The following is a 12,386-nucleotide window of genomic DNA, read 5'->3' as shown; positions in this document are numbered from 1 at the left end:
ACTTAATTACATGAATGAAAGAAAATAGCACAGCTATTCATTTCCATCTTTTGTCTTGTCATTATAAATTGCTTTAAAGTATTTTAAAAGGGCTCTCCCAGCCCCAGCCTGCAGAACACTGTGGAACATCTAAACATCCAAGATGGAAAAGTGTTCAGAAATGTTTATCCATTTTGAACCAAAGATGAGCCTAGATTTTCTGATCCTGGCTCCATGACCCTGAACAGGACAATTGCTTAGGGGCTTATTGTCACATCTACAAAATGGGAGGAATAATACCTAATGTGTAAAGCTAATAAAAGAATAACGTAGAGAATATATGCAGCCAGATTCAAAAGGTCACATATGATTCTATTTAAATGAAATGTCCAGAATTGGCAGGTCCATAGAGACAGAAAGTAGATTAGAGGTTGCACACTGAGGGCGTGGCACCACTTGAATCATCAGAGTCAAGAGGTGGCTTTTCTTCGGTCCCCCCCTCCCTGGCTTCTCTGCACAGTGTGTGCTCCTGTCCTTCTGAAGCCCTCTGCCCTTCCTTTCAGTGATTTCCCCCAGTTTCTGACTAAGCTGCTGCTTCTCTGTTACCAGCCACCATTCCTCTTTCTATCATAAAGCTGCCTTCATATGGACCTTATTCCTTTTATTCCTTCTATACTCCCCTTGAAAATCTCATCTATGCCCATAAATTCAATAGCCATTTCTGGATAAACAACTTCCAAATCTCTCCAAAACTTCAGCCTTTCCTACCTCCTACTAGGCAGTACCCTGAGACCGAAGGTCAGCCCATACACACCCACCCAGCAGGTGCCCAGCACGGAGGAAGCTCCCAATAAACACTCTCAATGCCATGTCCCCCATCCAGCTGGCAACCCCTTTTAAGTTCCCCATTTCTGTCCATAGACTGCCATCTTTCAGAGCGCGACACCGGGATTTCATGAAAATCATTACTCTTAAGACAGTGGTAGAGAGGCCAGCTAAAATTAACGTCAGACTGAAAAATACAAGACTATCCCACTGATGTTTTCCCTGATTCTGCACCAGGGTGCAGACAGTGGGGAAGTTGGGGTGACTGCAAACTGCGTAAACCGGATTTCCAAGAGGCAGTGAAGGTCAGAACTGACCAAAGTCTTCTTTAAAAACTGCATTTCCTTCTATTTTTTTAACTTGCTTAACAGCATGTCCTCGTGACCACACAGAACTTGAGTGATTAGAAGAGCTGAAGAACACCCCTTTAAATCCACCTGATTGCCAACAGCACCAGCCAGCTGACTGCATTACTCTGATTACATAAACATCTTCACAAACAGCACAGTGCAGAACAAGACAAAGGTCCAAGAGAAAGGGCTCCTCCTAAAAACCAAAGGCTCCCACGACCAAAAGAGGATAGAAGGCAGTAAAGACTTGGGGGAAAATACGGAGGTTTGTTTCCTCTTTCGGTTATTACCTTTTTTTTTCTGAAAGGAGCCTGCGTGGGGGAAAGAATCAGATTTATGCATTATATGGTTGCCCTCCTTTGCAAAATGGACAAAAGAGTCAGTTTGTGGAGGAGATTTCCTGAAGGAAGACAAACACCCCGAGGGCTGCAATCAATGAGAAAGAAATGAGTTGGGGAGGGTCAGATGGTGGACCCCAAAAAAACCTGGATCCATGGGTCATCTGGAGAGAAGTAAGAAGTGCCAGAGATGGGAGACCCGGGGCTGAGGCAGACCCAGGAGTCCCACAGCACCATCCTGACTCCATCAGAAAGGAAACATCGGGCCGCTGGAAGTGAGAATGGGGATCATGCCAAAGAGGAGTTTGGGAGATCATTCCTCTCAGGGGTTCTGGAACTTTCTACCTTAAATATGCTCACCGGGATTAATGGTCAGACCTCGGGCAAGAAACAGAGTCAATGGTTAAAAACTTTCACTTCTCTCAAGCTTTTACAAGATGTCAGGCACTGGATTGGAGGATGTTTTCATGTTCACATGCTCCTTTAATCTCCACCAAGATTCTGGATAACACGTACATAGCCCCATTTTATAGAATATCAAAACTGAGGTCCACGATCAAACAGCTTGTGCTCAGAGAGTGAGAGATTCAAACCCGGGTTGATACGGTGTTAACTCTGCACCTTTTTGTGACGCTATCTATGCACCTGCTGTGTGCACCCAATGTTAGTGGAGGGTATGTATAGTCCAGTATTTCTGAGTGAGGAGACCTCTCCAGGAAACAGTCCTATTTAAAAGGAATCTATGATAGAGATGAACTAATTGTCTTTCAGATCTATGTATAAACACAACAGAATCTAAGGCGTCCCCAGGCTTTTGCCCTGTTCTGAGAATTGCCAGCCCCAGCAAATGGATAAGGGAAATTTTCACAGGGAAAGTAAAAAGCACAGAAACCAAATAAGAGGATGTTAGTTTTATAAAATGCTGGAAGAACTAACTGGGAATTTTGCACATTCTAAATGCTTTACTGCCCCCCTCCCTATTCTGAGAGAAATCTTCTGCATACGTGGATGTTTTATTGCCCTTGTCTAGCTTGGATTAGCACATAGTCTACAGGCACACACCTGATCATCTACATTTGCTCTCTTACAACACTAAACTGTGTTTTCTACCTTTATCTTGTATCTACCTACCACTTCAGCATTAAAAATAATAATAATAAAGAGAGAAATGTGGTATCCAAATATAAATCAAGTATAAAAATCAAATGAATATTCATATTTGAACTGTTTATAGTCCATAATGCATGATCAAAACCAAAAGCCTCTGTGATCACTGCCCTTGTACTGTTCACCATGTAACTTATTCACTATGTAAGAATTTGTTCTCCATGTAAGAACTTGTTCGTTATGCTTCAGAAGTTTGGAGACTGATGACAATTAGGCTTGGGGTGGATTAATGATTGTGCATTGAGCATTGACCCCCCCCATACAGAATTTTATTGTGGTTAACAACCATTTGATCAATAAATATGAGAGATGCCCTCACAAAAAAAAAAAAAAAAAAAAAGTACACACTTCCAATTGTAAAATAAATAAGTAACCGGGATGTAATGTATAGGATAAGGAATATAGTCAAAATACTGTAACAACTTGGTATGGTGATAGCTGGTACCTAGAATTATATCATGTATATAAATGTTGAATCACTGTGTTGTACACCTGAAACTAATGTAATACTGTGTGTCAACTACCCTTCAATAAAAAATACTTATCTTAAAAAAAAATGCTTTACTGATACAAATTCATCAATCCTTCCAGGAATTCCATGAGATGAACATTATTAGTATTACCCACACAGGGGGGTTAAGTCAGTTGCCCACAAAGACAAGCAAGATCATTTACAGGCTGTCTGAATCTAGAACATATTGCCTCCCTAAGATCCACGAGACCTTTGAGAACTATCTTGCTCAAAGATAGGTATCCTCGGTTAGCCTGTCCTACCCTCTCTCCTCCATGGACCCATTTGCAGACACAGCGGCTGACGGTAACACACTTTCTCCATTGAGCTACAGCTGAACCTCAAAACCATTTCGACCTACTTGGAGGAAGGTGCTAGAATGGAACAGCTGGGACTCCATAGGTAACCTCCACTCTCCTTGAGGTTCACTCCTTCACTCACAGGTAAGCACACAAAACCCTAGGGTTGCCTCCTGCGTTGCCCAGGGTCACAGAGTACAGGAAGTGGCAGAGCTGGGACCACACCAGGTCCCCTCACTCATCAGCCTGTGCTCCTCCCGTTAGAACTTGTTTCCGATACACTGAGTACTTGCTCTTGAGCCTTTACGGAATGAAATACAGCCCAAGTGATTTTATCATGCATATTTTAGCAGTAAAAATACAGGGCAGAGCTATGGGGGAGGGGAAGGAATGTGGGGAGTGGGGGATACATGATGTTACTCCAAGGAGAGTAGGTACATGAAGCCCACCTAGAAGCCCAGGGGAACTGGCATTTCCCAAAGCCAGTCAGTGAAAGGTCACAATGCATGTTTTACAACGGCAGACACACCGGTGCTCACAGGAACATGTATCTGACAGCCAAAGAGCTGGTTTCCTTCTTCCCTGTCTGCTTCAGGGCCTGGGGCAGCTAGTCCTCCTTGAAGGTCTTTCCATTTCATTAGCTCATCCAGTGGGTTGTTAGGAAGCGAATGGAAATAAAAATCTGTTATGTGTGTTACGGAATTTATTTTAATTCCACTACTGCATCCAACAGAAACAGATTTAATAATAATTAGTGGCCCAACATTGGAGTGATGGGAAAGGATGGTGAAGGGAGGGCTGCAGAGGCTGGCAGGGTGTCAGCAATGGGCAGGCTTGCAAGACCAGTGGTGGCATCAGAACTGCTTGAGCAGCTCTGCAGCAATGGCTGGGACACATGGTCAGACCCCAGGATGGGCTGTGAGCAGCTGAAAAGCAGGCCCTGGGCTGCCCTGGGTAACTCCAGCCTAACCCAGTGCCTGACACACAGAGAGATAATAAAGAAATGCTTGTAGGGAGGTGGGCCCAGGAAACACCTGCTTCGAAGAAGAGGTGGAAAGGACAGTGGGTCCAAACAATCAGCTTGTACAGAGCTGTAAAGGAGCAGCTTCTCTCTGAATAAAACTCCCTGGGATGCTCTGAGGCCTACGGTGCCTAGGAAGGCAAAAAGGGCAGATGAGGAAGGTAAGATAGGCTGTAACTTGTAGCAACTTTTAGTAGAAGGCAGGAGGCAGACAAGAACGGCAATGCCATTATGTAGCTATGGGATGAAACCTCCAGGGATGACAAAAAAGATCAGAGTAGGGGTGATGAATGTCTTTAATTAGGAATCACTGATTCATTAAAATAATTCATCTGAGGGTGAGGTTGAAGTCAAGTAATCTAATTTTAAGTTCAATGGGTGAATGGAATGGGGGAGTGGCTAGGGAGCTTGTAAAACTGGAAAAAATAAGAAATGTTGTACTTTTAATTAAGAAAATCAGAGACATTGTTAACTAATACAATTAAATGTGTATTTCAAACACATACAGATTGTAACAGAGACACACAGACATGCAGAGGGAACACGTCAGCTGGCCACACCTGCAGGGCTCTGCATAAGCCATACTCATCTGTTTGGACCTGTCCTGGGTCCCCTTTGAACAAAGGGTTTGTCCCCTCTGGCGCTCAGCTAGCTTCCCACCGTAGGATAACTGAAGAACTCTGGACCCCTGAGACTGCTAACATACTAAAATTGTCTCTAGCAGCCTAAATGGCATTTAAAATAAATACTGTCAATTGATGAAATGACCAATTATGTTAAGTACCCATTCCTGGTGTAATCCAAACCAAATCTTCCCACATTACCCTCAAAACTGCAAGATGATTCGGCAGGCCCCTCTTGCCAGTGAGTGATTCTGCAAGAACCAAAATCAGAGGCTGCACTCCAGCAGGACCTCGAGTACATGCCTCTAATTATTGCAATTGGTTTTACACTGGAAAGACAGACTGTACTGCATTTCTGCTCAACAGCTTATACATCAAGCAACAATTAGACAATATACACCAGTTCCTGCCGTAACCATTACGTCATTTTGTTCCACTGAGTTTAGGCTTTAACTTCCATTATTTCCCCCTTGGACATCATAAGTATTCTCCTTAAACACGGGCTGTTTCAAGCATGGGACGTCATTAGCCCCAAGTGCCCGTGAACCATTCACTTCCTGCACCTACCACCTAAGTCCCCATTACTGTGCTCTCCGTGACCCTTCCCTACCTTTGTACCCTTGTTATTTCCCCTTTGTGCAATGCTCTTTATTGTTTCCACATGCCCACATCTATTTTTCAAGGCCTTGCTCAAGTGTCAGTTCTCCGAAGAAGCGACAGCCCGTGTGCTCCAGCCCCCTTACAAAAATAAGTCTCCCTCCTATAAACAATGTGGCAGGCTTAGTTCGCTATTCCTGCTTTCTTCTGGTCCCCACCCCTAGTCACTCCACACAGCTGCTTCTCCCTGTGCCCTTGCAGCCCAGTTCGGCCGGTTCTGCTTGGGGGTGGGGCCCACAGTCAGGCGGGGCCCCTGTGTCATCCTGAACGTGGCCACTTTCTAACCCAGTTCTAGGAACTGGGTTCTTTAGGGCATCCTGCTCACCTTCAATCCCAGTCTCTGTGGCTGGAACCTATTAACAGAGTTCTTTCCTAGATTATCATCTAGAAAAACGTCCTTCTGCTTGCTGTAGGGAAAAAGAAGGAACGTGCATATTTTGAAAATGTTAAGTGTTGAAGATGAGAAAGTAAGCATAAATCATGTATATTTCCTCCACCCCACTCTGACCTCAACCCTTCACTAGCATGACCAGGCAGCTCCCTTCTTTGGCTATCCGTATCTTTACTGCAAAACTTTTGCTTGAGGGCATTAGTAACTTCTTGGTGAGTCAGTACCACCTACCAAAGGAACACAAAAATATTAATTAGGAAGAATATGCACATAGTTTGAAAAATCTTACCATGATAGAAGTGTCACAAAAAAAGTGTTTTGAGAATTTAATATACAGATACAGCAAATGAAGAAACATCACTGGGAAAAACTGTTAACAAATTCCTGCCCACACTCCCAAACTCTCACCAAAGTTCTTTTGCTTTTTGCATGTACAAAAAAATAAATGGGCTGTACTGAATTGGACATAGATTCAATGAGCATCTGAAATCTGTAATAATTGCTCAATGCCTAGGATTAGGAGAATTTTCAACCCTATCAGGAAGAGAAAATCTCATACTGAAATCTCATAGTGAAATCACTCAATTTCAGAAACCTTATGAATGTTTCCCTCATGCTTTTGTGCTGCAGAAACAACCAAAAAACCTGTATGCTTAGAACACATCTTACCTAATGTGGAAGTTAATGAATAAAAATCCCATAAGGAAATGTTCTAACTAAATAAAATCCCTTTCCTGAAAATAATAAAAAATGAATGACAGTCATATCATCACAACAGATCTAGAGGAAAACATAAAGATGCACAGAACTTTGAAATTCCCTTGGAAAAAACCTGAAGGCTCATCATAATCCTTTCCTACTTATACTACCTGAAGGGAGAACAGAATAGATTTTTTAAAATTATGTATTAATCTTTAAAAGTGGAGGGGTTTCTCTTTTTGCCTTAAATACTCAGGAGATCTATGATGATTATTAAAATTAGGATCCATCGAACTCTCCTGCCTAAATTTCACCTGTACCAAGCAAAAATGCAAAGAAATTCTAAATTCGCAATTTCCCAGACTATTAAAAAGACAATGTGCAATTGCATGGCTTATAAAACAACAACAAAAATGTGGTAACTTCTCTCACAGTTGCTTGAGCTACTCTGGAAACCTTAAGGTGATTGTCTCTTTTCTTAGCCACTTTTATATTCTAGCTTTCACACCCATGGCCAGCCCTCAGCATGTATTTCTAACGAAAAGAGGCTAAACAGCATCAACCCACCCAAAATACACTAACACTCTTCACTGCCAGCCCAGTACAATTATAAAGTTCTTGGCACAATGTACAACTAAATTCATCTGCTTTTGGCTGGCTGTGCCGCTCTGACACCTAGCCAACCAGCAGAGGCGAACGGGGACAAGAAACCTAAGACCCTTGGAAGCCAGCCGGTCCAGCTTATTTACAGAGCAGACACCCCAAACGGAGATAACCCAGAAGTAATTCCTTCAAGTATTTAGAAGGCTTCTTATTGTTACTCTTAACCATCCATTCTTCTTTAACTTCATCTGCCCATTTCAAAAGAAACTTGGTAATAAAAGTAGAGATGAAAGGCAGTTTGAATTCTTTGAGCACACTGGATAGAAACTAGCACAAGAGGCCAGCAGGGACAAGAGGGGGTAACTGAAAGCTGAGCCTCAGAACAAATCATCGCCGATGTGGGTGCTAGGGGACAGCAAGGAACGAGTGGACCCCCACAATGACCGAGGTGCCAAGAACATCCAAAACATTCCACATCAGCCTGAGCACTGGACATACGTAAGTGGTGGGGTTTATTTTTATCAGCTCAGTTTATGCTATTGACACATCCTAAAGGCAAAGCAAGCTCAACATTCTCGAATGTGACCAGTGAAGACAAACCAAAAAAGCAGCCCTGGTTTCAGACAAACAATTCATAGCAACCAGGAGACCTGAGTAGAATAGAGAAAACTGGACCCACACACCCAACCTGCAACAGGCATACCTCTCCAGAGAGTGCCCACTGCCCAACAGGCCAGAGCTCCCCTGATGGGCACCAAGCACGGAGGGGTGGGCAAGGAAGGGGGAGGTGCCCCTAGACACCTACCTTGCAGAAGAGCTCCATTTCTCTTGAAGAAGGTACTGCCCGGCCAGATGGGTGGACCTGAAGTACTGAAACAGAAGAGAAAGCAGTGTAAGGGCGGCTTCACTGACTCCCACTCGCGGGCAGTCAGAACCACCCCTTCTCAAACACATCACTCCAAATGGCCTCAGAGTGCTTGCCCAATTATGCATTATTTACACCCCCAAAAATGCATCTTTAAAAACCATTACATTTTACGATGACTGCCATTTCATATTTCATATTTCACAGTGCAGAACTGCCGCTGTGGGTGTGTATTCTGGTTACTGCCTTGGCCCTGTTTCCTCCTGGGCACTGAAATCATTTGTGGGTAAACAAATGGGCAAATTCATACTGTTCAGCATCACAGCTCAAGAATAATTGCTAACATTCATAATTTTATGAATGTATGTAGCAAAGAACTCCTATCCGTGTCTTCTGAGATCAAGTGGGTTTTCGGACACTTCCTGGTGCCACCTATTTGTGATAAATGCAAATTTCCCTCTCTTCGCTTTTCTGCCAACCAGATTCCTAATATACAGAATAATGATCAACACCCTTTCTCCTCCACCCCCTAGTTTTGATCCTGTTCCCAATTTCTTGGCTTTAAATGTTGCACTCCATACCCTATAAAACATTTTGCAGATATGTTACCACCCGCAGTCTGGTAACAGAAGTGAGGAAGATCAGTATATCACAAAGACACTTTGCAACATTTGTAGGTGAGCATTTTCACTGTTTCAAGACACCCTGTGAAAAACTTTATAACCAAGTCAGTCTTAGTAAAACATCCTTTGAGTGGGAAGTAGGTTATTCTAAATCAAGGATTGGTTTAGATTAATGTTAGAGAGCACTTAGTCAAAAACATCACTACATCAGCCCACGAGGCAGTATAAATCACTCTCGCCAACATAGTCCATGGCAAATGATACTGGTTAATGCATCATCAGTCACCTTCAACATTGAAAAAAATCAAAAGTTGGTGTGAATAATACATTTGTAAGTTTGGGGGACAAACACACATGCACAGAGAGTAAGAAATATGCAGGGCTGTATAATGAATGCTTCACGAGTGAGCCAGGAATGCAGTAATGCGGGACAGCAATACTGTTAACAAGGGGAAATGCCACCAACACGTTCTGCTGACCCAAATTTCATTACCAGTGGTACAAATAACACAGCAGGTACAGGGACACGTCACGTGACTGGGGAGGAAGGAAGAGCACAGAAATACCACGAAACATCCTAACAAGGTCAAACATGCTCTGACACTGATGTAGACAAGACTGTTATTTTTATTTTGTCCTGGAGCCACTGTACTCAGAGGAAGTGAGAATAATGCATCTCAGCTATTGGCTTTTCCTGCAGCCCTGATCCTCTGCCCCAGCAGCTGTGGCCTCTGCATGGCCAGGAGTTGCACGGCACAACAGCAGACCTGGCCAGGGTTTCAGGACCTGCAGGACGATGGCAGCCAGCTGATTTCTCCTCCAGCTAATTCCTGTCTTATTCTGTTTAGAGGCTTTTAAGGCTCCACGTTGCATAAAGAATAACGTGCATTAAACTGCTCAAGATTATCCTTCAACAACTCTGCCAACTCCTGGGATTTTGCCATCTTATTTCTGTAAGAAAGCAGGAAACAGCAAGCTGTCTGTTGCCAATACTGAAACACCTGATTTCTAAAGACATTTAAAATCTGAGGTCTTCATTATAGAGGAATTGGTGCTTTTAGAGAATTCAATAATTGAGTATTACTGCAGGAGCCCGAATATCCAGCTTACTTCCTTCCAAATCTCCTCTTTATCCTGACCTTGATTTGGCTGAAAACTGAGTAGACGCCAGGGATAGAGTAAATGTAGGGGACTGCGGTCAGGTAAATCCAGTGGTTTAGATAAGGAAAACTCTGTGTGTGATGGAAATCTACTTAAAGATTTCCACGGCATCCTTTTAAGGTGCCTCAGACGCTGATCACTACTGTAGTCGTTCTGTTGTGCTGTCCCGTCCACGTGATCTATACATGAGTCATGGAGACAGATTTGGACTGGCCTACCACCTGCCCTTGCCTGGCCCCATGATCACTAGAAATTCACCTGTGGTCTCTTCCCAGCTAAAGGTAAACTGGTTTTTGTCTGCTAATTACCAAGTTTTTGAGCTCACTGGCCAGAGATCTGTGCTTCTTTAGATGGTCCCTCAAAATGACACCGTCTAGCTGTTGGGAGATTTAAGGGTTAAGTGCCTACTGAGAACAGTGAGTGCTTGGTGTTGAGAAGGCCATGGGGGAAAAACTAAAAGCCGTATTTTATGGCCTCTAGGACCTCACTGTCATACTTACCTAGCTCCAGCCTCCTAAGATTGCATCTAAAGGGGTAAGAAACATCTGTAGAAAGGCCAATGGTTTTGGCCCTAGTGGCTAAAGGTTGGGAGGCAGCAAACTGATTTTTTTCCATCCATATCCAGAGATGTTCTGGACTCATTGGCCTATAAAACTATTTTGTTTTTCAAATAAAAAAATTCTATGAAATTACTTAAAAGTGTAATATTAATCACAGTAATTCAGAGAAGCTAGGGGCTGACGTCTTTACAGGAGGATCTAAGGCCACCGTGAAACCACCCACTTGTGTGGCAAATCAAGAGAAGAGGTGGGTGTGGCGTGTGCGGGGCAGGAGGGGAAATCTCCAGTCACTTATGCATTGGTGGCTTGTGAATGGTCACTGGCAGGAGGAGTGGCCATTAGGGTCCCCTTGAACCTGCCAGGGTACGTTTATATCAGCATGATGGTGCTGCTCACTTTGAGCACAGCCACCAGCTCTTCTCCACGTGGTCCTCATATCCTGCGAGCAGGCAGGGCAGAACCCACCTTCCCCATCCTATAGATGAGGAGACGGAGGCCCAGTGAGGAGAAGGGCCTGGCCCAAGGCATCACGTGGATGGTCAGCGCTCAGCCCAAGACCAGGCCAGGGCTGCCGGTGCCAGCCCACCGTGTCACACGCACACCAGCGGCCCAATTTCATTTCTCACCTTTCAGCTTTCCTCTTCCGTCTTTTGTCACTATATTCTTAGCTACCCTTCTCCATGGAAGATGACTGTGGACCGTATTTCATTCAGACTCTCAAGGCAAAGATCCGAGGCTAGAAAAAGCAATCAGGCTCACCATATACGAAAGACAGACATGTGGGCTCCTATTAGCAGAAACAATATAACACGGGTGCCACAAATGTCTCGTTTCAATAACATTCCAACAAAATTCCACAACCTTCAGCAGCACAAGCCAATCCCACTCCGTGACAGAGGCAGCTGACCAACAGGTTGAGAGCCTTGCCTGCTGGGAAGTCAGTCTGCCGGCTGGCATTTGAGCACATCGATCCAGCTGATCATTAAGCCCAGAGCTGAGCCAGCAGAGTTCCCAAGAGGTGCGCGGCCCTGTCCTGAAGGGCACACGCAGCACCTGCCCAGCCACAGCCACAGCACTCCCTGGGCCCGCACTCTCAGCTGTATTACTTCAAACTCCCAAGGGAACACTGTGAGCCAGCAGGCCATATAGCCCTCAGGTGGCCCTGGCCTGACGACAGGCTCTGTCCCGTGTGTTCCCTGGTCCCATGAGCTCCCGTCACTGTGAGAACCAGTTGGATTGTCACCAAGACCCCGGAGATTTGGGCAAGGGTCACCCCTGTGTTCACTCTAGACTTTCTGTGAGTCTAATGAAAAGCAAATTAAGAAAAATGCTTCTTTTTAAGTACTTTTGCAAAAGTACTTTTTCTCAGAACCTCCAGCTGCTAAATGTGAACTGACATGCCTAAGAGAGAGAACAGGATGCTACGGCATCATGAACCTGGAGGATGTTGTGCTAAGTGAAATAGGCGGACCCAAAAGGACACACTCCGGACTAGATAAGAAGGGCCAAGGTCACAGAGATGGAAAGTAGAGTGGCGGCTGCCTGGGGGAGCTGAGGGAGGTGGGAAAAGGGAATTGTTTAATGCGTACAGAGCAAAAGTTGTGCAAGATGGAAAGAGTTCTGCACAAGGACTTACACAACAATGTGAATGTACTTAACACCACTGAATTGTACACTCACAAAATGGTTAAGATGTTACAAACAACAATGAATG

At 44.2% G+C, this 12,386-nt stretch overlaps 1 protein-coding gene across 8 annotated transcripts in view; it reads right to left on the bottom strand.

Moving 5' to 3' along the window:
• FOXN3 (forkhead box N3) overlaps window positions 1-12,386 on the bottom strand; it is a 427,318-nt gene that overhangs the window by 107,889 nt on the left and 307,043 nt on the right. For all 8 annotated transcript variants that reach the window (XM_036991754.2, XM_073242000.1, XM_073241999.1 and 5 more), the window contains one exon: window positions 8,269-8,333. In XM_036991754.2, coding sequence (XP_036847649.1) covers window positions 8,269-8,333 — 65 coding nt within the window. The remainder of the gene's footprint in view (window positions 1-8,268; window positions 8,334-12,386) is intronic.

Source organism: Manis javanica, chromosome 8 (assembly GCF_040802235.1).
Source record: "Manis javanica isolate MJ-LG chromosome 8, MJ_LKY, whole genome shotgun sequence".
Taxonomy (NCBI): Eukaryota; Metazoa; Chordata; class Mammalia; order Pholidota; family Manidae; genus Manis; species Manis javanica.
The sequence above is the reverse complement of the archived record's forward strand: the minus strand, read 5'-3'. Positions and strand labels throughout refer to the sequence as shown.